Raw genomic sequence first — 27,680 nt, forward strand, 5'->3', positions numbered from 1 at the left:
CTCATAATCACTTATAGGTAGACCTGCAAGGATATGCTTAGTGAGATCTTTATTAGAGATAGTTTTTTCGGCCATAGCCAATTGATGAGCTATGCTTTTAGCTTTGTGAAAATAATCAGTAATGTTGTTTAGTCCCTTAAGTTTTATAGTTAGGACTTGAGTTGTTGAACTCTTGCTTTAGAGTGGGGCAACATATGTTTTTCTCAATGTAATCCAAACACTGTAAGATGTGTTGAGACCTGCAACATATGTTTTTCTCAATGTAATCCAAACACTGTAAGATGTGTTGAGACCTACAACTTGACAGTGTATAGTGTCACATGGTGAGGAGTGGATCCAACTGAGAAGCAATTGATCCATGCGTTCCCACTTCACATATTCAGGGTTTTTCTCGGCCTCTTTCCTAGGCACATTTGTATACCGAGGTTTTGTTCCATCAACAAAACACATACGGTTGTAACTCTTTAACAAAAGTATAAATTGTGATTCCCATAGCAAAAAATTCTGCTGAAAGTTTTATAGACAAAAAATATTGCAAACTAGCGGGAGCTGGAAGTAAAGGGAAGAAGTCATTCGAACCTGTTGCAATAGTTAGAATATTACTGTTTTCTGCAGCCATGGATGCTGATCTTCTTAGAGGACTATTTTTTCAAGGAGACGCACGAATCCTAAGAAAGCTTGAGTTGATTGTTAGATCACCACCATACCATGTTAAAGTAGATGCAAGCACAGATACACAACACTCAGAAATTAACATGGTTCGATCAAACAATGATCTACATTCACGAAAACTGAAACTTTCTCTCTCTATCTCTCTTCACGTGTAATTAGAGATGAGAGGTTCCTTTATATTCAAAACGATTATAAGTTTAAAGCAACAGAAGTCTCATTATGAGGAGAATTCGGTTTCTCATGTACTAGTATCTCTTCACATTTAGCATTATCGACTTCAGCTCCTTAACATCTTGAAGTTTATCTTGATGAACCTGAACTGGATCTGGACTTCTCAAAACTCCTTAACCACTTGAAGTCTACCTTCTCTGAACCTGAACTTCATTTGAAACTCTCACATTTGAGGAAACCGTGGGAGCCCTTGTGTGAGCTGGAGCTGGATCCATCTTCCGGTCCGGATCTGATTCCACATTAACATTGGCGATATCGTTGAAGCACGCTCTGCTAGAAAGCTCAACGAATCGGCCTCTTTGATCAGGATGCCTGGTTTGTGTATTTCTGCCACAAATTTCTAAACTGTTACCGGATTTAATATTGATTTTTGTGCTCGCCGTCTGGATTTTAAACCTTTTCCCGAGGTTGGTTGCTTGAAGTTTGCTTCACAACAACTCGCATTGCACCTTATTTTCTTCTGCTGCATTTGGAGATTTCTTATTATACACCAGCAATTTGCGGTTGGATCTTTGAAACAGAGGCTCACGAAGTTCCTCATCTTGGTTCAAGGTGGATTTTGTTCATTTCTGCTTAGTTTTGAAGGTTTTCATCTGTGCTCAAATTGAAGTGGAAAAGTTTTTATTTGTCTTTTGCCTAAGAATTTCGATCCCCATTTGGCTATAGCAAGATTCCAAGACCGTGCTGGTCTTCCATAGTTCTCCGGTCGCATATCAGCTGCATTTTCCTGGCCTAGATGGTTACCAGATTCTGTGGAACAAGGCTGTAGATGAATTTTGAAGATTTTTTCAAATACAGTGTGTTTGACTGTGCTTTATTGTAATGCTAATTGAAATGGTGGGTATTCGCTTTCCTTGCGCTTTTATGGACTACAGGGAGGGTACTCTCTTAACTGCAGCCATCGAACAGTGGAAATTTTTGGAGCCCTACTCCCTTGTGGTGGAAAAGGATGTGATGGGAGACATCTTTCTTTTCCTCTCTTTTCTTTTGATGTAAGCGAAAATTCCCTTTCGCCGCTGTCTTCTTTTCTGTTCTGTTCTACCATTTGGAGAAAGGAGACGTCATTTTGTATAAGTGGGAGAACCTCGTTTGCAGAGCTTTGGGCCGATGACGATGTTCTTCTGAGGTGGGTGTTGTGAAGGAGTTTCTGGGTGAGTGGCCTTGAGAAGGCGCCATGAGTACCAGCCTGCATTTGAGGCGCAGTAAGCAGGAGAAAGGGTTGGATGTTGCAGAGAAGGTTGTGGTTAATGTCAAGGCATCTAAGGAGATCCCAAAGACTGCATTAGTTTGGGCTCTGACTCACGTTGTCCAGCCTGGGGATTGTATAACTCTCTTGGTGGTGGTTCCTGCACACAGTTCAGGTACTGCAACCCCATTACTTTTTCCTGTTCTGTTCACTATAGGAAATTCTGGGTCCTTGGCTTGGTTGTTTTGCTGGTTTGAGTTCTGTCATGCTCTTCCTGGATTTAATGATAGTCGACCGTATGTTTTCTATCTAGCATCAAAAGGTGTGTTTTGAAATTGTATGTTGTCTTTATTGTTATATGATTGTATGCTTATTTTTCATGCTGAATATGTGGTTAATGTCTTGAGCTGATGCAGAGGGGCTTCAAGTTGTTTAACGGAGCCAAATCATTGGGTGCTTTTAGGGAGTGTTTGAATGTGCGTCCATCGCGGACGCACGGGACACTGTCCCTGTCAAACAGCAGCGAGGGAACGTTATTTTTAAAAACAAAAAAAACTGTCCAGAACAGACTGAACAGTGAGTCCTGGACGATAGAAACATTATTTTCTTACAAATGGCATTATTAAGTATTGAATTTTATTATTTTAACTGGTCAAAACTCACCTTGTGGTCTGGATAGTGTGCATTCCATGATGTACACCTTTTGGAGGTGAGATAGGCTCCAAAAACCTGATTTGGAAGGCCCTACCTTCCAAAATCTGCTGAAATGTCGCCTCATGAAAACAAAAAAGGGTAAATGTAAATCAACGATAGACAAATCATGCAAGAGTGGGTAGTGAACACAAAAAATCTTGGCCCAAGTCTGTGGAGTCTAAGCTGAGTCCAGCAAGAGAATTACAGGTTGGTGCGACTTATCTAAGCTATGGTTGACTCCAAACTGACTGGAACTCTAGGCCTCTTCTGAGTTGATTTTGAAAATCTGACAACTGTTTCGTTTGGTTTTTGTCGATCTTGTTTTGGTGTAATTTACCATCTTTAAACAACATTTTGTTTTGGTGTAATCTACCATCTTCCAAGAACATTTTTGTTTGGTCGTCATTGATCTTGTTTCGGTGTAATCTACTGTTTTCCAGGAAGAAAGTTTTGGGGCTTCCCTAGTTTTGCTGGAGACTGTGCAAGCAGGCACAGGTCTCAGCTGGGAACTTCTGCTGAGCACAAATGTGAGATTACTGATTCATGTTCTCAGATGATGCTACAACTTCATGATGTTTATAATCCAAATAAGGTGAACAACGGTCTCTTCTTGTCTTTCCATACTTGGAATGGTATTTTCTTTGGACCCTTCATTGGATTGACTCACTATTCCGCTAGTTGGATGACCATGTCTCATTGGAACTGGGGCTTCGTCAGATAAATTTATCTGATTTGGTCCAGGTCAATGATCAATTTTTATTGATTGCTAGTTATTTTTAGCCAAGTTCTGTCCATTAGCATATCTTGAATTTGCAGTGTCTCGACTTTGTGAGATTAACCGTGTCTTGACTTTGCACCTCTTCTGTGAGTTTAACACACTACTATCTGATGGATATTTGTTGCTTAAATTTTGATATGGTGCAGATAAATGTCAAGATAAAGATAATCTCTGGGTCTCCTTGTGGCTCTGTGGCTGCTGAAACCAAGAGAGATCAAGCAAACTGGGTCATATTGGACAAGTAATATACATAAATTCGTGCATTCTTTTGTTCTGTGTGCTCAATGCTACGGTTGTTGAACTTGATTCATTATTTCCCCATAGAATGTTGGCAGATTTCTGATTTTCGCTCCAGTAATAGGTGTTTCTTGCTTTTCCCATCTGCCTGTGCATTGTGTTGATCGCATACTGATATGTGTTCTTTGTCCTTTTAAATATAGACATCTGAAGCAAGAAGAGAAACGATGCATGGAGGAGCTGCAGTGTAACATTGTTGTTATGAAAAGTTCACAACCAAAAGTTCTCCGCCTCAGTTTAGTAGGGTCGCCAAAGACACAAGCTGAAGCTGCTTGTGCTGTGCCATCTGAATCTGAGAGCTCTGAGAATCCACCAAAAAGCTCTGGTAATCCAGCAAGTTCTTTACGAGCACCAGTTGTGACTCCAACAAGCACCCCGGAGATTGGGACCTCAATCACCACTACTGAAGCAGGGACAGGGACCTCTTCAGTATCAAGCTCTGACCCTGGAACTTCTCCTTTCTTTGCTTCTGAATCTAAATGTGGATTATCCTTTAAAAAGGGACTGACATCATCGAATGGGAATGCATACTTTGATGAAGGTAGTGAATCGGGAGAACCAGCAATTTGTTCTGATTCGGACAGTGATTATTCAGACCCAACCTCAGCAAGAAAATTCCAACCATGGATGCAACGGGTTCTTGATTCTCATCATAGGCCTTCTTCAAAGCATGAGAGGATTGCATCTCTTAGGGTTAACAATAAAACTAAGACTGCCACCACAAAAGTGCTTCTTGAGAAACTATCAAAGTTGGACATTGATACTGGAGTTGGAAAGCAAGCAGATTCAAACTTCTCATCTGATGTTAGAGAAGTGATTTGATTATCCAGAAATGCTCCTCTAGTCCTTCCTCTTTGCTCAATATGTCAACACACAGCACCAGTGTTTGGAAAACCTCCTAGGTGGTTCAGCTACGCAGAGCTGGAGCTTGCAACTGGTGGATTTTCACATGCAAATTTTCTAGCAGAAGGTGGATATGGGTCTGTTCATAGGGGAATTTTACCTGATGGACAAGCCATTGCTGTCAAGCAGCACAAACTGGCAAGTTTTCAAGGGGATCAGGAGTTTTGCTCAGAGGTGGAGGTTCTTAGCTGTGCACAGCACCGAAACATTGTGATGTTGATTGGCTTCTGTGTACAGGACAGGAGAAGATTGCTGGTTTATGAATATATATGCAATGGATCACTTGATTATCACCTCTATGGTAATGCCTCTTCAACTGTGGGTTTTGTCATCATGAAAGTAAATAGATATTCAGGCACAATTTTCACTATTGTGTTCTTGCTTGACATTATAAATACTACAAGCGCTAGCACAGAAGTCAGCTACAAAATTGATTTTAAAATAAATTTTAAGGGTTCCATAGAACATCAAAATTAAGGGAAGTACTGCACCGATATAGTCTGTGGACCCTTATCATTACAAATGGTCTGTGGATCTCATACAAAACAGACTGATAAAATGCTTTTATTTAATGAAAACCGTCCATATTTGTAGACAAAGAAGGTGAGACATGGCATTCTAGTGTCTCGTATAGTGTTTTCCTAAATAATTGAGTTGCTTGACTGAACTTTCCGTATCTTAAATTTGTTTTAGCTGTTCCATAGCCCATGTTTTGTCAACTCTTTGCGCCATACATCCTCTGAAAATTCTGTACAATCACTTGTTCATGTTGCTGTTGAATCTGCAGGAAATGACAGGGAGCCATTAGAATGGCCTGCTCGACAAAAAATTGCAGTTGCGATACCTCCATGAGGAATGTAGAGTTGGCTGCATTGTTCATCGTGACATGAGGCCAAACAACATTCTTATCACCCATGATTTTGAACTATTGGTATGATCCTCTCCTGCTTTACTTTAGTATGCATAATTCTCAGTCATTTTGTATTAACCATGACCTTTTTCTATTTTATGGTTTACTTTTCAGCTCTTTTTTGTAAAAAGATCATCCTTCAGGTTAATGTAAAAGCTTTAGGTGAAATTAACCGTAGCCTCCTGTCATGACTTCCAATTACTTCTCATTGTGCAGCATTGGTGACTATGGAAGTCAATTTAATGCTGGATTAATCACAACCTGGCTGAGTTGACAATCCCACATGCATGCAGATTGCAGACACAATTCACAAGTGAATAAATAGTTAATCTTGGAACCAACTTCAAACAAAATCCTTCTATAATGGATCAGTTCACAGTTTATAAGTTGATTTTAATCTTTTCTTCATTTGTTCAGTATAATCCCTGTGACTGGAAATTTGGCATGACAAGTTTCCATGCACAGAAAAGAGCAAAGTGCACTCAAGTTGTAGAAAGTTCATGGTAATTAAACTCAAAACGTGGACAGCTGGCACAGCATGACTTAGCGGCAGCTGATATAAAACATCTGGTTTCCTGGCATTGTGTTTTTCCTTTTTTGCTTCACCATTTATTTTCTTTGTATGGTGTCTCAGATGCATTGTCATTATTGTCTTGGTCATCGCTATGTTTCCCCTGTAGTATTTATGGACAAATTATCTCGATGATATTGTCTTTTTGTAGTTAACAAAAAGACGAAAATGAGAAAATCCCCAGTATCTCTTGTTTAGGCTATACAACTGTTTCCACGTTGGCACTTCATGTTTATATTAGTTGCTAGTGTTATCTCAAATTTTCTTGCCATCCATTTCTTATGGCCTGTTTGTTTCGTTCCCATGGGAAGGAACCTCCTTTCATAGGACTGGCTTGAGCTTTCCCATGAAATACCTTCCCCATGGGGAAAGGTACGAAAGGGTTTACACATGAAAATAGAAGGGAGGTGGGAAAAGCTTCCATCATTGCCAGTGTGGGCTTTTCCCTCCCCATTGCTGTGGTGTTTGTTTCAGCTGGGGTTGGAAAATCACTTTTCCACCATCTCAGCATTTTCCTGGCAAAGTGCCCTGAAGAAAACAGGTCCTTAGTGTGTGTTGCTAGGCTTTATATTGGTGTTTGCATAAGAGTTTTCATTCTTGGTTTGCTTTCAAACTCTTTTATTGATGGAAGTAAATGCTCTGAAGGTAGGAGATTTTGGCTTAGCAAGGTGGCAGCCAGATGGTGATCGAGGGGTGGACACACGACTAATAGGAACATTTGGGTAAGTAAAACAATTATGTTCTGCATTTCCAACTAATTGTTTAGGGTGCATCTACAATTGCTGGGAACTGGAGTTGCAAGGGCTGAAATTATGTGGGTTGTGGGCAGACCATTCCAGACTGTAGAACTTCATAACTAAGTGTGTAGTCCGTGCATGTATGTGCACAGAAACCAGAAACAGGAAATAGACACAAGATTTAATGAGGTTCAGCACCAATTTAGTGCTTACGTCCTCCACTCTCACACACACTTTTTCTATTATTTTTCAGGATAATTGTTACAGAGAAGAGAGGAGAATTTATAGAGAGATTTGTTTCCTATTACAATTATAGAAATATACTAACTCTGATCACAAAAACTTTCCCAGTTGTTGCCTTCCTTATTTGAAGATATGGTCCAGATAGGCAACGATATGGACCACTATCTATTTCAACACCCGCCCTCAAGTTGGTAAGTAGACATCTACCATACCCAACTTGGCAATCGATTCTTCAAAGAACTTGGCTGACACTGCCTTTGTTAACATGTCTGCCAACTGTTGTTCTGATCTCACAAATGGAAACGATATGATCTTTTCTTCCAGATTTTGTTTGATAAAATGTCTATCAATCTCTATGTGCTTGGCCCTGTCATGTTGTATTGGGTTGTGGGCTATCTCAATTGCTGACTTGTTATCACAATGTAGCTGCATTTCTTCTTTTGGCCCATATTTCAATTCATTCATAAGTTTTCTCAACCACAACAACTCACATAGGCCTTTCGACATCCCTCTGAGCTCTGCTTCTGCACTTGACAGCGCAACAACATTTTGCTTCTTACTCCTCCATGTGACCAGATTTCCTCCCACAAAGGTGAAGTATCCTGACATTGATTTTCGATCTATTCTGTCTCCAGCCCAATCAGTGTACCCCCAGACAATACGAACCAGACAGAAGATTACACGGTCCGCATACTAGAGGACACAGACCGTGCACCAGGGGATACAGACTGTACACTGGTAGATGGAGAAGAAAGACCAGGAGCAGGGGTGATACAGTCACACGAGGATCCAGAAGAAATGCCACGCTTGAGTCCTCCCGAGGATGCTCCTGAGGTAAGTTCTCTCATCTCTGAAAGAAGGTATCCCATAAGAACTAACCGAAATGTACGACCTAAGCGGTATAGCGAAGAAGGGTATGCGATATCTAACTATACCAGCACTGAAGGATTGTCTAACTTAGTCCAAACTTTCACTAAAGAATTGTCGAAAAATCCAGTACCAAACACTGTGGGAGAAGCATTGCAGGATCCCAAATGGGTTGAGGCCATGGAAACTGAGATGAAAGCCCTAGAAATCACTAAAACTTGGAATTTGGTAGAACTACCAAATGGGAAGAAAACAGTCGGCTGCAAATGGGTGTTTTCTGTGAAATATGATGCCACAGGTAAAGTTGAGCGATATAAGGCAAGGTTGGTCGCAAAAGGGTACACTCAGACATATGGTATAGATTTCCAGGAAACTTTTTCTCCAGTTGCAAAGCTTAACACAGTTTGGGTCTTATTATCTCTTGCAGCAAACTTTGACTGGCCCTTACACCAGTTTGATGTGAAGAATGCATTTTTGCATGGTGATTTAGAAGAGGAAATCTATATGGACCTACCGCCAGGGTATTCCCACCAACAAAACAAGAAACTGGTGTGCAAGTTGGAGCGCAGTCTATATGGCTTAAAACAGTCCCCCCGTGCATGGTTCGGGCGATTCTGTAAGGCCATGAAGAGCTATAACTACAATCAGAGTGATTCTGATCATACTCTGTTCTTCAAGCATCGTCAAGGCAAGGTAACCATCTTAATTATCTATGTTGATGACATGATAATTACAGGGGACGATAATATGGAAATCAAGTGGCTAGAGCAGAGGCTATCGCAGGAATTTGAAATGAAGGATCTAGGCGGTCTAAAGTACTTGGGAATAGAGGTACTGCGTTCAAAAGAAGGTATATCCCTATCACAGAGAAAGTATACACTTGACTTACTCGCAGAGGTAGGGATGCTAGATTGTAGGCCAGCTGATACACCCACTATTCCGAACTTGAAGTTTGAAGACAACCCAGAAGATTCGGAGGTGGATCGAGAAGCTTATCAGAAATTAGTAGGTAAACTCATTTACCTATCACATACTAGACCCGATATTGCATATGTTGTGAGCATGGTGAGTCAGTTTATGCATGACCCGAGAAAACAACACATGGATGTTGTGATGAGAGTTTTGAGGTATCTAAAGAAAACTCCAGGAAAAGGCATTCAATTTAGAAAAAATGGACATTTAGAAGTCTGGGGGTACACGGATGCTGATTGGGCTGGAGACAGAATAGATCGAAAATCAATGTCAGGATACTTCACCTTTGTGGGAGGAAATCTGGTCACATGGAGGAGTAAGAAGCAAAATGTTGTTGCGCTGTCAAGTGCAGAAGCAGAGTTCAGAGGGATGTCGAAAGGCCTATGTGAGTTGTTGTGGTTGAGAAAACTTATGAATGAATTGAAATATGGGCCAAAAGAAGAAATGCAGCTACATTGTGATAACAAGTCAGCAATTGAGATAGCCCACAACCCAATACAACATGACAGGACCAACACTCAAATCTTCAAGGTGATACAGTCCATTGTGCTTAATACCACGCCCAAGTATCTCCTTCGTTAGAATGTCCTGAAAAATGCAAAATTTTGGGTACATTAGAACAACACAGTTTAAGTCTTCAGTTAATCTTCCCACTGATATGAGCCTCGTGGTCAGCGAAGGAACTAGTAATGTTTCTTTTAGACATAGAGATGGAGTAGCAGTAACATTTCCTGACCCTATAACTGGTGATTTAATCCCATTCGCACTCACAATTTCTTTTCTGTTTGATTCATGGATTTTTTCTAAATCAGAATCTAAATAGGTCATGTGATCAGTTGCTCCCGAGTCTATTACCCATTTTCCTAGATTATGTGCAATAAAAGCATTACCTTTCTCGAAAAAAACCTTTGTACCTTCAACGAAATTGGCTAGTGTGAGAGATGCCCGTCCTGTGTTGTCTCTGTGGCCTGGGTTATTATCTGTACGGTCTGTGCTCACCGTCTGATGAGCATGTCCCTTCTTACTTGCTCCCTTTCTCTCCTTCAACTCATGCCACCAGTCCGGGTACCCATGCAGTTGAAAACATGTCTCTCTAGTGTGCTTTGGGTTGTGGCAGTGGGTGCATCCTCCTCCTTCGACCCTTTTCCCTGGTTTGTTTCAGTTTTAAGAGAAAGTGATACCTCAGATGTGCGGGCTGTGTGACTACTCACACGGTCCGTGTTCCAGCCCGCGCGGTCCGTGCCCTTCACCGCCATAACAACCGGGTTGGAGTCACTGTTGCTGCACATCACCTTTTGCCTCATCTCCTCCCGTCTAATTCTAGCATACGCTTGCTCGATAGTTGGAAGAGGCACCGTATGGATTATATCGGCTCGAGTGCTATCCAAACGATCATCCAGTCCAGCAAGAAACTTGTATACACGATCTTGTTGGACCCATAGGTTGTGCCTCTCAATATCCATCGTGCATGTCATGGGGTTTGGCCTCCTGAAGTCGATTTCCTTCCACAACCCCTATAACTCATTATAGTATTTCTCCAATGATCCCCCCTTTTGATGTAGCATATGAGCCTTTTGTTGAAGATCATAAATTTGAGAGGAATCACATCCATCAAAAAAGGTTGTAGCTAAAGCATCCCATACCTCCTTTGACGTGGAATACCGATGGAAATTACCAATCAGAACTGGGTCCAAGGAATTTAGAATCAAACCTTTCACCATTGAGTCATGCATCTTCCACTGCTCATAGCCCACATCGCCTATTGGGGGTGTTGGTTTTTCGCCCTTCACATATCCCAACTTGCCCTTGCCGGCCAGATGTGTCTCCATCATGGACAACCATAGTCCATAGTTGTTTCCGTCGAGTTTGACGATGGTCGAGTTAAACGGAACTTCAACCGGCACGGCCGTCGCCTTCTGTGTGGAGAGAAGTTCCTTCAATGCTTGAAGCAAGGTCATGTCAGTGCTGGGGTCTGAGCTCTTCCCTTCACTCATCTTCGTACTATGGTCCTCCATCTCAGATCACCAACGTCAAATCTACGCCTGGTGCTCTGATACCATGTAGAACTTCATAACTATGTGTGTAGTCCGTGCATGTATGTGCACAGAAACCAGAAACAGGAAATAGACACAAGATTTAATGAGGTTCAGCACCAATTTAGTGCCTACGTCCTCCACTCTCACACACACTTTTTCTATTATTTTTCAGGATAATTGTTACAGAGAAGAGAGGAGAATTTATAGAGAGATTAGAGATTTGTTTCCTATTACAATTATAGAAATATACTAACTCTGATCACAAAAACTTTCCCAGTTGTTGCCTTCCTTATTTGAAGATATGGTCCAGATAGGCAACGATATGGACCACTATCTATTTCAACACAGACTCTGGAATGTGATAATCTGCTGAAGCTCTTATCAAGCCCATGGGGACCTCATCACTGATCAGCATGGCAGAAAGGGATTTTCATCGACAAAACATACTATTCCTGGGATTTATGTTCTTTTGGAATCATGTTTCTAACAACAAATTGTTCTATGAAATTAAGGTACCTAGCGCCAGAGTATGCCCAAAGTGGCCAAATTACAGAGAAGGCAGATGTGTATTCCTTTGGAGTTGTGCTGATGGAACTTGTTACCGGATGGAAAGCTGTTGATATAAATCGCCCAAAGGGTCAACAATGCCTCACAGAATGGGTAACGTATTTGCTGTGCAATTCTTCATATTGTATAACACTGTGCTAACCTTTTTACTGTCTCATAAAATTTCATGTTTACTGATCTTTTATTTAGTACCATGAGTTCATTTTGATTATGCTTGTTTTGTCACCATGGTTACCACATTTTTTCAGGCACGTCCTCTATTAGAAGAACATGCTATTGATGAACTGATCGATCCAGGGATGGGAGATCGATTTTCAGAACATGAAGTGCTTTGTATGCTGCATGCTGCATGCTGCATCATTATGCATTCTGAGAGATCCACATTCGAGATCTCGCATGTCTCAGGTGCAGCATTCAATGCAGAAAGAAATTACCATCTTATCTTTTCCATTCATGGGTGAGCTGTGTCTACATGATTTGTTTTGATGTATAGTGAGTGTTAACACACAGTTCCTTCATCTTGCATAGGTTCTCCGAATATTAGAAGGTTACGTGATCGTGGACACCGATTTCCTGTCAACGCCTTTTCTTGACACAGCTTCCATTGGAAGCAGCAGCAGGGTGCAGAACGAGCAGCAGCAGCAGCACAGTGGACCTATGTTAAATGAATCCACTGCAGCATCATGTATAAACAATTCATACATGTCTCTCAGAGCAGCTTACTGGGAGCATGAAAAGATGCGCCGTGCCTCATGTGATGATCTTTGAAGCTGCATTTGAGCTTTCTGGGATACTATCGGGGGGCTGAGTTTTGTTTCATTTGGGACCCCAAAGTGCGGTGCAGTTTGTCATCCGAACAGTGTTTTGGTTGCTTGAACTGGATGCACTCAATGCTGCTTGGCCTCACCTGAGCCCCTGGTGGCATGGGGATGGCTTCAATTATCAAAGTTCGAGCTTGGTTTAAAATCAAAGCATGTTTGGTCGTGTGTAACTTGTAATTTTCTCTTAATTTTGGTTATTTCACTTAAAATTCTCTATGTACAGCATGTTGATTTGGAAATGCCAACGGTTGCTATTTGGAGCTATTCACTGGCAGAGTGGAATTGCTCCCAGCTGAAATCGAGATGAAGATGAGAGTCAAGTTTTTCTTGGGTGATTTAGGTATAGACGCCTAGGTGTACGGTGAATTTATGTTTAGCCATCTTAGTTACCAAACGTTTAAGACAAAATGCCTACATTTTTAAGAAATTGCTCAAATGACTACTTTTGTTACTTTTCTCCTTTGTAATTACTTATTTTTCCTTAACTATAGCTACAAAAATGGGAAGTTGTAAAAGTGACATTCAACAATTTAAACACCAAACATGACCTTTTACACACCTCAATTTTGATCAAATTAGTTCATGTCAGGAGTCTTATACAAAATCCACCTGTTTTCAAAGTTATTCAAATTTCAACAATATTTTTTGTTTTCAAAACATCCTCAAGGTTTTTATCCAAAAGATGGGTTAAAGTAGAGATTTTTAGCTTTCAAACAAGTTAAGGATCATATCAATATGATATTTTAATTGAGTTATGACCAAAATGAGGTGATTTTTTTTTAGTTTAGGTTCATATCCTCTATCTCACCTAGCTAGAGTATTGCCGGAGTCACTACATGCTTGTCAACATCATAAAAAATGACTACTTAAGCCCGAGGTGAGATTCAGTTTCTTTGCACTTTTATTTGCATTCATTTTATTTATTTATTTATTATAAAAGTTCATATTTTTTAATGTTTATCATACTTGCCATATTTTCATGTTTTTTGAAACCTTAATGGTGACTCACGCCATCAATCTCACTTTCTTTTAGGATTCAAGTAGGAGGTATGAACTCTTGCAAGTAAAAGCCTAGCCATCGAAGATTCTGAAGTTTCTGGTGACACTGATCCTTGTTTAGCTAAGGAAGAATGGTACATAACTTAAAGAACGAATCCCACATTCTCGTCTTATATTCGGATCTAGTTTTCGAATCTAATATCCTTTTTCTAGAATACCCATATTTTGGTTTCAAAATTTGGAGATCCATAGAATGACGATCATGCTGAGACTGAGCATCTAAACATTAAAATAAAAAATCTCTAGGATTTAGCACTACAAGGTCAATTTTATCATTTCTTTATTTTTTAGATATTAGATCCACCCCATGTCCAAAATCCATTTATGCTTTACTTTTCCTATTTGACCCTACTCTATTGGCAAGGTCATATCTCTAAATCTGTGAGTCGTATCATCGTGTTCTAAGAGTCGGTAGAAAATAGACATCTAGGGCTATGTTTCTCTTTTTAGTGTGAGTTCGAATTCTACCTCAAAGGCCTACGAAAATGCATGAGAATCGGAAAAGTACTCAGTTTTGCTATTGTTTTCTATCGAGTAGTTCATGTGTTTTATGTCGTATCTCAGTATCCTGATTTAAAAAATTAGCTTTTTTATAATAGTTGAAAACCCGATATTATGATCTAAATCTTATCTATTTTGAATTAGAACTGAAAACACATCTAGGATTATCATTTCTAGGTTCCAAGACCGAGGTAGATTTTTGGTTTGCAGTTGGCAGTTTTATGTTTTGGGAGCAATATCTCTCAAACCATATATCTGATCTGGGTGATATTGGTGTCGTTAGAAAGATGGTTCCATGTCCTTTTTCTGAGTTTTTTGTTGTTTTTGGTAATTTTCAGTGCTGGTAACTAGAAACTAGAGTAAATATGTTAGAACAAGTGTCCCGACTCTTGTTTTTCTCTTACTATAAGCATGTTGTTGGGGTTGTATCCCAACGCCCGTCTATTGTTTTTCAGCAATTTAGGTATCATTGGAAATATCTGTGAGTTTTCTGTTTTCTCTTCTTTTGTTTTTTTCCAAATTCCATCATTTTTTGAGCCCAAAATCAATGTAAAAACTAAAACTAATTTTAGACTGCAGGAAATTTTCTGGCATCTGTTTGGCTTTGGGGTCGGATCTTGTTTTTTGGGTATTGGAATCCAGTGATTTCAATGCCCTTGCATTGTGGATTGTCTTGGTGTGCTCTTGTATGGCACTTCGATTCGAATGGATCCTTTTGAAAGGATCTCTTTTGGATATGGTTCCCATGATCTGCATTCATACGAATTAGGTCCTTTTAAAGGCCATTTCTCGTGAAAATAGATTTTTTGATTTTTTTCAAAATTTTTAGTTAAAAAGATATTTTTTAGTGTCCTTTTTCTTGCTTTCATAGGTAAAAACCCTAGCTAGCATTGAGTGTTTGCTTTTTTTATATTTGAAAATTTAACTAGAAACCCTTTGAGAAAAATTATCATAACCTCAAATAAGTTAGCATCTCTGCCCGCTTGAGACATTGTTTGCATCCTCTGGGCTTCTCTCTTGATTTTATCATTTTCTTAGGACTTTTATCGAGACACTATTTTCTTTCTTGGTTTTTGAAAACCACCTATCCTGTCCTACTTTTTGGACTGACCCCCCTCCCCACTTGTACCAAAAGCCATAATCTTGGATATATTAGTGGTGGTCCAAGGAGGTCGAGTACTTGCTCGCACGTACCAAAAGTCATTAGTTCGGGTATATAGCGAAAGGTCTTACAAAGAGTAACTCTTACCTAGTAGAACCCTAAGGAGTGGCCTCGTAAGTTCGTATAGCATACAAGGAGATCTAAAAAAACTTATTTTTTAAGAAATTGATATGTCTGTTGTGTGTCTTATTTGGACTCTTGTTTATGGGTAGGACCTAGACCAGTGGTTAGAGATTTGAAGAACGATTCCCAACTAGAACCTCCTAAAAATCTCAATCACCCAAAGTCAGGACAAGTTTCTTAGAACCCTAACTCAAATCTACAATCTAAGTCCCTAGTGTAATAACCACCCAAGCTTCCTAGTTGGAAGCCAAGGGGCACCAGAGAACCGCAAAGCATATTAGGAGATGGTCTGAACCCAGGGATGGTGATACTCCCACCTAAGGTGGATCCTTTTAACCAATTAGATGGGGCAAAAACAAATCTAGAGGACAGGGAAGAAGAAGTCTAGCTAGTCCACCAAGCTGTAGATAAGGGCAAGGGGATAGCCTAGGGGTCCACTAGCAGGTCCACCTATGAGAATCTACAAAATAAGAATGTTTCCTTGAGAATAATGATGAGGACAATTCAACGGAAGTTCATTTAGAATGAAACCAAGTTTAGAAACATTCAGTAGGCAGAGTCATAGAGACAAAGGAGACAAAACATTCTAGCAAGGCAAGTCCAGCCCACATATATTCTAGAGGTCGTGGTACCCATAAATGAGTACAAAGAAAGGGTTTGAAACCTTGAGGAAGAGATGAGGAATATGAGTCACCAAATGCAAAATGTCAATGGTGAAAGGAGGCCTTATGAGATCCAAGACTTCATCCTGAGTAAGGATAATGAGCCTCTAGGAACCACCCGACATAAGTTTTTCAAGTTCAATGGGTCTGGAAACCCCAAAACCCACATGCCTTTATTCTTGGATGTCTATGCAGATTGCTTAAAAAATAACCAAGCCCAGATTCAATGGTTCCCAAGAAGTTTAGAAGGGAAGACCTTATCTTGGTTCTCTACCCTAGATATCCTCCAGATTAGGAAGCTCCAAACCCTAGTGAATTTGTTTATAGAGTGGTTGCGGTATAAGATTGATGCCTTGCCTACAATCAGCCAACTCTACAATCTTAAGCCAAAGAAAAATAAAAACGCTCAAGACTTCGTACCCGGGTCCTATAAAGAAAGTGAGCTTGGTGACATAAGCCACCAAGACTAGGAAAAAAAGACAAAAACAAAACCAAATATACGAATGTTATGGATTTTTAGGCTCAAGCTTATGTAGCCCTTTCTACGTTGTTGATAAGTGCGATGGAGCATAAGCAACACTTCGGCTAGGTGCAGGCTCCAAAAAGAAGGTGAGATAGGAGATATGGGTCCTAGACTAGGCTACATAGGTTCAACTATTCTAGGTTAACTAGGTTGGCTAGGATAGGTCAACTAAGCTACGTGTACAGAGATTTCGGCAGAGTAGGGCTAGAGCTAGGACTTGGATTATAGAGGAAAAATGTAGATACCGAAATAGGAAGTGGCTTCCTATTTATAGTTTTTTCTGGCAGATTCAGATATATTTTCTAGGTATTCATGATCTGTCCTTTTGGGTCTGGTCTAGATTGTGATAGACAGTTACTAATGAGTAGCTTCAGAATAAACGATAGAGATTCATCCAAGGCATATTGCCTTAGATATATGGATTGATTTTTGTAAAGGGGTTTAGAATTTAAAATATTCCAATCTCAGTTTGGAAGTTGGGTATGGTGGATAAGGACGGTTTTATCCAGAAGATGTGTTTTCCTTAAACTTGGTAGCAAAACTGACGACAATTAATGTTGACAACAAATGTGATGTGTCATTACCAGTAAGTGCTAGCAACAATTCCTGGGGGTGGCCAGCTCCTGGGGGTGGCCAGCTCCTGATGAAGCATCAAAAAAAGGTAAGATTATTGACAACAATTCAAAGATATTGATAACAAACAAAGAGAATGCTAATGACAATCAATGTGTCGTTAGCACCTAAAAAGTTGTTTTGGTCATAACTTTTGATCCTAATATCGAATTGACCTGATCTTTGGTTCGTTGAACAGATTATAACCTCCTCTTTAACTCTCTTTTTGGTAAAAAAAAATTAAAAAGATGTCATTTTTAAGGCTAAAATTGGATCAAAGTTAATATTATTTTGGAGTAAGCTCAAATCATGAATTTTTTGGTACGTAAAAATGTCTTGATAAAAAATGTGGTGTCTACAACCATTGAAAGGACTTCTAACTACACAAAAGTTTAAGACACTTGTGGAGATAATCGAAACCACCAGCTGGATGGAAGCCAACCACAAGAGAAGCATGTACAATAGTATGTTGGCTAAAATCAGAGGCAACAAGGATTACGGGTCCAAGAAAACAAACTATAAAAATCAAGTCAACATAGTGAGTCTCTAAAAACCAAAACCAATACAAGCAGCAAGGGGTCAGAAGCAGGGGCAACCTAGCTCCAATCGATTTCCAACTAGAAACATGATCGTAAGTTTACTTGATTCACAAAGTCCTTAGTAGAAGTCACTATTGCAAGCCAAGATGATCAAGTTGCCAGAGGTTCCCAACCCTCCTCCGATCAAGAGAAGGGATCGTAAAAAAATTTATAAGTTATATAGGACTATAGGGCATGATACAAAACATTGTATCATCCTTAGGAATATCATCCAAGATTATCTAAATAAAGACAAACTGAAATGCACCAAAGAGGAGCAGCCAGTTGGGAATGAGAATCTCAGTATCTATATGAATTCATTCTGTGATCACCAGCAAGCCAATCATATACAAGTTGTTAAACCGTTAAAGAATCTTGATCAATGCGAGTAGTCTCTACCACCCTACCATTAGTCTAACGTAGTGGTGATCCCCCGTGTCAGTGTCAGGCTAGAGGACAAAGAATAGTTCTAGGTCATTCCTAAGTGGACCACCATGTCGGTTGTTAAGGTTGATCAAAAGTCAGAGAAAGAACAAATGAGCAAGTCAACAATAAAAGTTGTATATCTAGACCAGTCTATAAGGAAGAATTTTAAGTCATCAAAAACCTTGGAGTAGTCAGTCAGAGAAGTCAAAGGCACTCTCTTTAATCACTATTCTTTTGGGTCGTGCCCCAGACCATATCACAAGGTTCGAAAGAGCCTACTAACTTGAGCACCTACATAAGGGTGTTCCTCTTTTCTCCCATGAGACTCGGTCCCAAGCATGGTTGAATAATAAAAGGGATCCTAAAAAGTATTGTAAGTTCCATAGGACTGTAGGGCATGATATAGAGAAATGTATTATCCTTAAACATATCATCCAAGATTAATTGAATAAAGGTGACCTGAAACTTACTGGAGAGGAGCATCCAACTAGGAATGTGAATCTTAATATCTATACTGATTCATTCCCCAATCACTAGCAAGCCAATCGTGTAGAAGTTGCTAAATTGTTAAAGAATCTTGATCAACAAGAGCAGTCTCTACCACCCTACCACTAGTCCAATATGGTGATGATCTCTCATCTCAGTGTCAAGCCAAAGGATAGAGAGCAGTTACAGGTCGTTCCTAAGTGGACCACCATACCGATTGTGAAGGTGGGTCAGAAGGCTGAGAAAGGAAAGTTGAGTCAGTCAATGTCATGTATCTTGACCAATCTATAAGAGAGATTTTCAATACTATTCCTTTTGATCGTGCCCCAACTATTACGGACCACCCCAGACAGGTCCGATCTAGAGGGCCGCCCTAGCCCAAGATCCATTTTAGAGAAACCACCCAGCCTGGAGTCTCATGTTGGCTGAGACTTTACAAGGAAACCTGCACTGCCTAGAGGCTGGGATTGTAGTGGTCAACCAACCTAGAATCCCATCTAGGTTGGGACGTCCTTATGTGTATTATTCTTTTGCCCTTATAAAGTTTATATATAGATGTACTCTATTAGATTATTTTTAAATGAATAATATTAAGAACTTTCTCTACTCTTCATTCTTGTTCGTGTGAGTTTTTTTCTTCTAAGAAAACAATTCTTCTCCCTCACCCATCCATCGTCTTTCATTCATCATCTGCCAGAAAGAATGTTCTTCTCCCTCCTCTCTACTATCGACCTTGCAGTCCCACCACGTTCAAGTGAGCCGACCTCTCTCTCTCTCTCTCTCTCTCTCTCTCAACTACCCAAGACCGTGTCCCCTACCTTAGGATACATGCATTTTCCTTTCTCCCTTGCATGCCTATAACATGTCAGTTTGCTACACGAACACATTGCCTCCTTCCCCATAGTTGTTGATGCTATTGCGCCCCTGTTGTTGCTGCTGCAGTGAACTAGTAAGTTGCTTAAACCATGCCCAAAGTCACACCACATTTTGCAGGTCCGGATTCACATGATTGATCTCTGTGTGAGTTCAGATCCTAATAGTGGTATCAGAGCAATCCTTCTGAAAGCTACGCCGACCTGCAGATCTTGCTTCGATGATGCGGCAAGGGCCCACACCCTTCTTAGTTTTTATTCAGGTTTGAATCAGTGATTTTTTTTATTTGGGGGGGATGTATTTGATTCAATAGTGTTGATCTTGATTATTGTGTAATGTTAGATCAATCTCAACACTAATCTAACAATAATCCAGAGGATTCAACTTGATTCATGACCTCCAAATTGTTGCTTGTTTGAGCAAAGAGTCAGACAACAATCTCTGACAACTTTGTAGTTGTGTGGTTGATTAGTTCCCAGCCCACACTGAGCCCAAATTCGTATTTTTGGATAGCCTAAACACTTTTGAGAGTGTCTAACTGACCCAAGTTTTCGACAGTTGCTCCAAGATGATTCTGCCTTGTGTGCAGGAGCCTCTTGCCTACCTAACTATGTGTACACTGGATGCTACCGGTACTATTTTCCGTACCTCTACCCCCACATATTTCCTTTGGTAGTTGAGCCCCCTAGGTCTAGCTCTAACGACCAAGACATCCTCTATTAGTCCCGTGTCTCTACAGCAAGGGCCTAAACCCTTCTTGAATCTGTTTTCGTAGACCATGTCTATCTCGAACCTGTTCATAAGCTTGGACACCCGAGATATGATGCAGGCACAAGAGATGATAGGAGAGTTATGTACAGAGCTTCAGGCTCATGATGACTAAGTGAATGTGCAGATCGCCTGCTTGACATAGGATCTTGTTTGGCTTCATTAGGAAGTGAGTATACTCAATGAGAAACTAGATGCACGATTCCAACAAATGCTCACCCTTCCAAAGACTGACCAAAGACCTCTGATGAGGATCAGGTAGGGTTTGCCTCGATCCACATGGAGGAGGAGGCCATCCGATGGTACTACTGGTTGAAAACTCAGTTGGGAATGCCTTCACAGGAGGCCTTTTTTAGAACTTTAGTGATATGTTTCAGTCTGTCTGCCTACGCTTAATCACCACATCACATTGTCCAATGTCTGCTAGTAAGGTAGCATTATCGACTTTCAGGCAGAGTTTGAGAGGTCTCACCGAACGGTCCCAAGAATTGTTGATTAGGACATTTATTGCAGGTCTCAAGTCAAACCTATAGATCGAGGTCCAGGCCACGAGACCCATATCCTTGATGCAATGTTTCAAATTGGCACCCTTGGCCGAGGAGAAACTCTCTAGGATGAGCTCATGCTGGACTCATATCGGCAGGACATCCAGCCAGAGATTCACACCACGGGTGAATCTGACCTTCAGTAGATCTGGCACTTACAGGAGTATATGGAGGAGAGCCGCAAGAAGGGCCTCTACTATCATTGTGATGATGTATGGATGAGGGACCATAAGTGCAAGGTCCTAAATATGTACCTATGTAATAATGAGTTCGAGGACGGAGCACCCAACGATGTGGAGTTATCTAACTCAGCTGCCCTTAGTTCCTCAAAGGACTACGGGGATTTCTCGGCCTCACCAGGTACTATCAAAAATTCATCCAAGGGTATGCCCAAATCGACCACCCCCTGACCACCCTACTGAAGAAGGGTGCCTTTGGCTGGAGCCCTGAGGCGACCACAACCTTTGATTCCCTGAAGGAGTCCATGACTCGGGTGCCTGTGTTGGCTTTATCAGATTTCATGAAGACTTTTATGGTGGATACCAACACATCCATGATAGGTGTAAAGATTGTTCCCAAGTGTTATAAACATGCCCATGAGGGCCCTGCTCATCTGATAGGGGTGACTTGTGAAGGTCATCAAGTTGAAGGGGCATCATGAGATTGAAACCAACGATGCACGTCCCTTGCCATGAAGTCACAGCTAGGTACACTCCCCGGTGGGCAAGAGGAACCTAAGGTTTTTATAGGAATGTGCTTGCAAGTGAGTGAGATGGTTTTCTCTAGTTATCACAAAAAAAAATTTTTTTTGACAGCCACCTTGTTTTGTGACTAACTGAGAGTCCGAGGCTCTTATTAATTTTAAGGCTATGTTTGAAAACTGGTAGTCCAAGGCAGCTTATGAATTTGAAAAGATGGCAGCTGCCAAATCCTGAATTGAGGTGGATACTACCAAATCCATTCATTACTACAAATGCAAATGGAAGAATACCACACTTCCGTGTCAAATAACTCACGTCCCAGCTACTTGTTTGAACCATCCGGTAGCTTGACCAAGTTTCTACCAAATGCATTAATTCTCATCCCACCTATCAGTTTCCAAACAGAGCCTTACACGATAGAGAAAACTGGGGTTAGACCAGTTATACAACCATATACCATAGAGATTTGAACTTGAAACGTCCCAACACAAGGTGACGTGCACTAACTGCTCCTGCCATCATAGTGACAAAGGCTTTTATCGGCAAAATCTAGTTTTTCAAAAACTCATGAGAAATTGAAAAAAATTCATAAAATATTGCATTTTTTTGGCAAAATCTCGGCAATAAAAAAATTAATTTAAAATTTTAAAAATTATTTTTTATAAGAAAATATTAATAAAAATTATTTAAAAATAAAAATTCACTGTTTTTTCATGATAAATAGCCGTTTAAAACGTAAATATCGCATTTAAATCACGGTATTTATGTTTTTTTCATAAATCTCATGAGAAATTGCCGTTTTAAACTTTCAGGCAATTTCTCGCGATATTATCGCAAGATTTTCATAAATCTCGCGATATTTTTCATTATGCCTGCCAGACAAGCGGAGCCCCCGTTGGTAACTTGCACTGCAATTTAATATTTTATAAAATAAGAAGAATAAACAGCAGAGAAATACAGTTGCCATAAAGTTGACAACTAAGAGTACGTTACACTATTGGCTGATTTGTTATTTATTACTATGCGTTAGACTTTGCTTCAGTTAGTACCTACAAAAGTTAAAGTATACGGTATGCCATGTTTTACAAGATTAATTCTAGTCACTAAGTAAATAAAATTACTCTAAATTATGCCACAATCCAATTTCTTCACTAAAATCAAATATGGCCTGGATGCTATAGCAGAAATATTGCATTATATCATACCGGAAACTAGGAACATAGAAAATTATCCTTGATATGATATTACAAATTCATTCTCAAAAAGCAAAAAGATATGATATCACAAATTCACAATTTGGTTTATACAACATTAAAAACATATTTTAAAAGCCAAAATTAATAGAAAAGACTAGCAACACCATCTGTTGACAACTAAGAGTACGTTACACTTTGGTTTAGGAAGTTTCTACAACATCTAAAACGCCAATATGCCACGTTTCACAAATTCCAGTGCATAGCAAAATAAACTATTCCACGTTGTGCTACGGTCCAACTTCTGTCAAAAAAAAAATGCAACACTAGATTAGATTGCATTATATATTATATAGTAGCAACTAGTGTTTTCTCAAAACAAAAATAGCAGCAACTAAGGCATTCCGAAGAGAATTTTATCTAAGCAAACTAGCCAGAGCTAAGACCCTCTAGGTTTTAGTGCATGTAATATATTTGGTAAGATTCAAAACAAATGGAAGTATGAAAACTCACCCTTGATCCAATGCTCTATGGCTAATTAAAGAAAAATAAAGAAACAATCTCAGATTTTCTAGACAAAACTTGCATACAGAGATAGACATACATTTTTTTTATATATATTTTTCATGATGAAACCGGATCTAGGTCGGTGACCTAGCTGCACTGGGTTAACCTGCCGAGCTTACTGTCAGGTACCCAGGTAAAACTCCGTGGCTGGAACCCCTGCCCTCAGGACCTGTACTTGCACACATGAACCACCTCCTCGAGGTTTAGATGTTCAGGCAAACTTGCATAGAAGGATAGACATAGACTTTATGCATATATCTTAAAGAGGCTATTTTTATGCAGCTCCGTTACTTCTGGCTCTCAACACTGCCAACACTATATGTATATCTTGATAAATGCCAAGATGGATGGTTGTCCGGCAGGTCATTGCATATAATGTGAAGTCTATATTGAATCAGTGAAAATCAAAGAGGACTCAACCAAAAGCATTCTTGATTGCCACTAATTGCAAGTTGACCGAGGTGTTGTCTTTAAAATAGGAGTTGATATATGTAGAATATGGAAATTCCTTGCGTATGGAAGCCCCTATGTTAATTTTTATTCTTATGAAAGATCTTTAACATGCTCCAAACATATTTTTAAGAGTGCATATCTTCAGAAGATTTGACATAAGATGCATTTTAATTTCTAAGTCAACTGTTGAGAAATTTCATCTGTCCTCCTGATGCTTCATAAGGAATTGATTTCTTAAAAGCAGGTTATGCTTCCTCATACGATGTGCTATCATCGTTTATTATACATAGGCAAAAGCTTATTCCAGCAATTTAAAGGAACCTTCACATGGCTGAGTTTTGCTCCACTTAGTGTCTATCCACAACGGGTTTCCTACTTTTTGTTAATTTAAGGCATGCCATCAACTACTACTACTTCTTCTTCCTCTTTTTTTTTTTTTTAAGCTTTTTCTTTTTTATCGTCGGAAACATTATTGAATTGAAGAAGCATATTTTCACTTGGAAACTTGACGCGTTTCATCAGTTGGCTGCTTTTCACATGTTCCCCATGCCCTCGTCACATGCATGCAAACACACACACACAGGTTAGCCATCCAAAAACCATAAAAACTCTAGTTGACAATTGGCACATCACTGTGAAAATCGAAAGAGTTACTTCATCTCATATATATTGTACATATAGGAGGATAAAAAAAACAGTAAAAGAGAAAATTTGATAAAAAGAAAAGAAAAACAAAAGCTTGTCTTCTTCCATGAGGAAGGGAGAAACCACCCCTCAGAGTAAGAGACATGGTCACGCTGGTCAATACCTGACAACTTACGGTGGCTTCTCCGGCGGCATAAAACCGTAGCGTACCCTTTGCCCCAAGGGGGTCGCCTTGGTTATAATGCAAGGGGTTCGCCCGTGGGATTGAAACCTCAACTGCCTGCCTAGTAAGCCCCATCCCACTACACCAAACCCCTTGGAGCAAGAAAAAAAAAGTTTTAAGGTATTCATCTGTAAGCTCTTATTTTGACAATTAACCTACACTACAGGACCCTCCGTTCCTTTACACTAACATACACACATACATGCATAAGAGAGAGAGAGAGAGAGAGAGAGAGAGAGAGAGAGAGTTTTCAGTGTTTACTACCACAGCTACCTTGTTCATGCACAGAGCCCTGGGCAATGAGGGCAAGCCTTTGGAGGTTCAACTTGATGACAGTGTCCACAAACATCTTGGTGTCCTCCCTGGTGTTCCCTTCGGGTATGTCCACCACATAAGACTCCAGCACCACAGTCCATACCTTCCCACCATCCCCCTCACCCCTAAACTCATTCAAGGAGGTGACAGACCTGTAGTTCTTCAACCTGTGCTGACCCCCCAAAACAGAAAAACTCAGTATGTGCTTCTCATCATCCAACATCTCCAACCTCTCGGTGCTAGTGGAAGCAGGCAACCCAGAGATGACAGTGACCTTCCTGATGCTGCCAACCCCACCATCGCCTTCCACCATGGAGCTGCTCTTGATGAAGTGTTTGTACCTCTGTGGGCTGTCAAACCTCCTCACCAATGGCCACACATGGGAGAGTGGGGCGTCCACCCTTTGGGCTATGAGTGATGTGCATGTGTTGGGGGAGGGCTGTGAGATGGTGTGGTAGCCATTGATGACAGGTTGGAGCTCAGTGAACTCTCTCTGGGTGAGGCCATAGGGGGCAGGATATTTTTCTTGGGGTTCCATGAGAGAGAGAGAGAGCAAAAAAAATTTGTGGTTTTTGGGAGTCACATGAGGGTGAAGAGAGTTCGGGAAGATAAGGATGAAGGTTTTGGCACTGGGGCTAAGGGGGAGTCCCTAAGGCTGCCTTATATTAATGGTATTGCGTATGCCTTTAATGGCAAAAAGTGATATTTTAATCAATAGAAATAATAATCAAGCATTTTTTGCATTTAAAGATAATTTTAATGTGTTGGGGGCATTTTTTATAGTAATTTACATATAAGTGCCTAACTTATGGAAAACTTACATTTAGCCGACTTAGATTCTTGCTTTCAAGCGGAGTAAACAACCAAGGACCTCATCAACCAGCTCCCTTTCATATGTGGGTCGGTTGCGATATCATGAAGCACTAGCCTTAACTAGTAAAGTTCACTCCGAGTGAGGAATTTTCTTTTTTTTGATAGGCAAGCTGTGGTTAAGCAGACCCCCACCAGTTACACAACATACCATTGGGTTTTGAACTTGCAACCTCTCAACACATGGTGACGTGCACAAACAGCTCCTACCAAACAAGTGGAACAAAGCAGGAGTTTTTTTATTGCAACAATGATATGAACTAGTCATGTGGAAATGGAAAAGAGATGTTTTTATGAGATTCACCCTCCTGCATGAGCGAACCCTTTAAGAACTGATGAGGAATGGGTGCCACTATCCCTGCTCAGATCCAACCACGTTCTGTTGATCATGTCACCTCCCTTCTCAACAATAGTATTTTAAGAAATTTCTCAAATGGCTGTTTGGGTTACTTTATATTCACTTAACTCTAGTTAGAGCTTAAAAACTACAATTTTAACCTTTTCCAAGGCAAGTAAGGTGGTGATTTTATAGAAAATAGGATTGCTATTTTGTTGGTTTTGTAAGAAGATAGTTCATGCCTGCATGGAGACTATGGAAGGCATTTGGTTGCAAGTGGGATAGCCATATTCTACTATCCATCTCATACATCGCTAGACACTAGAGAGAGAGAGAGAGACGTTTTTTTTAAATATTTGAAGTTTCAGGTGGCTAATGTAAATTCACCATATATTAAGCGTGTATATGTAAATTACCACTTTTATTATCGGTTTCTTAAATGAACTCTTTGTTAAAGGAAGAGAAGCAGTGAAGGTAAGTGTCGGGAATGATCTCTTTACCCATGAACTTACAACTATAAGTTCATCCACTAGTATGGCTAATGTAAGAAGCCTAGCTCTTGAGAGGGATGTAACTCAGGTAAGTAGGGGTGGGCACCCGGCCCGGCCGTGGCCGTTTAGAGTTTGGCACATTTACTAATGGATTGGGCTTTGAGCCGGTTCGGGTTTGAAAAGTAGCCCATGACTTGGCCCATTAGCCCAATAGGCCAATGTGAAGCAGTTCGGGTCAGGCTGAACCCGGCTCAGCCCAAACCTATAGGTAAATAATAAACAAGTTCCCATGTAGCCAACTATTTATCTTTCTAGTTTTCATAAAATTAATGCAACATAAGTAGGTAAATAATAATAGTTACCAAGTTACTATGCAATTAATTGATTTTTTTTTAAAATTATATTATTAAATATTAATATATAGCTCAGGCCCGTTGGGCTCGCCCGATAACCCGTAGGCCGACTCATACCCAGTCCACATATATAACAGACCAGGTTTCACCCTGATAGCTAATGGGCTCAGGCCTAAAACCTTGACCCAAACCTAACCCATAACGGGACGGGTCGGCTTGGCCCATCCAGCTGCCCGGCCGTTGCCCACCCCTACAGGTAAGCCAGATTTTGTCTAGGGTGAGTACGGACAAGTCAATTTACTGATCAATTGTTTTCTCATGTTACAAAAACCAAGCATGGCCCCCACAGTACTGGGGTGAGAATGGACAATCCAATTTACTGATCAATTGTTTTCTCATGTTATAAAAACCAAGCATGGCCCCCACAGTACCGGGGTGAGAACGGACAAGCCAATTTACTGATCAAATTGCTTTACCATGTTATAAAAACCAAGCATACCCCCCACAAACTCAGGCCAATTGAAATGATATAGTTTGACTGCAGCTAACTTACATTTGGGCTAAAAACACTTGGCTCCTCTAGCTTTTTTCTTCCTGGCCAAGTACTTGAGCATTTGGTCTTCTTTTCGATCCCTACGCATTTCATCACTCAACTGAAAATATATTCTTTCTGCCTCTACTAGAAGTTGACTTGGGTTAGGGATTGAAAGGCCACCTAGACCATTTACAA

At 40.3% G+C, this 27,680-nt stretch overlaps 1 protein-coding gene and 1 pseudogene across 2 annotated transcripts; one reads left to right on the forward strand and one right to left on the reverse strand.

Annotated features, from left to right (window-relative positions):
- The first annotated feature begins 2,077 nt into the window (after positions 1 to 2,077).
- On the forward strand, positions 2,078 to 12,431 carry LOC149820241 (inactive protein kinase SELMODRAFT_444075-like; annotated as a pseudogene).
- A 10,234-nt stretch (positions 12,432 to 22,665) lies between these two features.
- On the reverse strand, positions 22,666 to 25,518 carry LOC149820242 (abscisic acid receptor PYL2-like). 2 transcript variants are annotated; one of them, XM_089982377.1, is made up of 2 exons: positions 24,858 to 25,518; positions 22,666 to 23,000 (listed from the first exon to the last, which is right to left on the reverse strand). In XM_089982377.1, exons 1-2 carry the CDS (start codon positions 25,435 to 25,437, stop codon positions 22,987 to 22,989), a joined length of 594 nt encoding a protein of 197 aa, XP_089838503.1. In that variant the 5' UTR covers positions 25,438 to 25,518; the 3' UTR covers positions 22,666 to 22,986. The 2 variants fall into 2 exon arrangements, with proteins under 2 accessions (XP_089838503.1, XP_089838502.1); XM_089982376.1 differs by having other exon boundaries at positions 24,849 to 25,518.
- Positions 25,519 to 27,680: the final 2,162 nt, after the last annotated feature.

The sequence above is a fragment of the Nuphar pumila genome, chromosome 12, assembly GCF_984573655.1.
Source record: "Nuphar pumila chromosome 12, dmNupPumi1.hap1.1, whole genome shotgun sequence".
Lineage (NCBI taxonomy): Eukaryota > Viridiplantae > Streptophyta > Magnoliopsida > Nymphaeales > Nymphaeaceae > Nuphar > Nuphar pumila.

What these genes read in the sequence shown, in the direction of transcription:
- LOC149820242 (XM_089982376.1), bottom strand. Translation starts at nt 25,437, where the DNA reads ATGGAACCCCAAGAAAAATATCCTGCCCCCTATGGCCTCACCCAGAGA.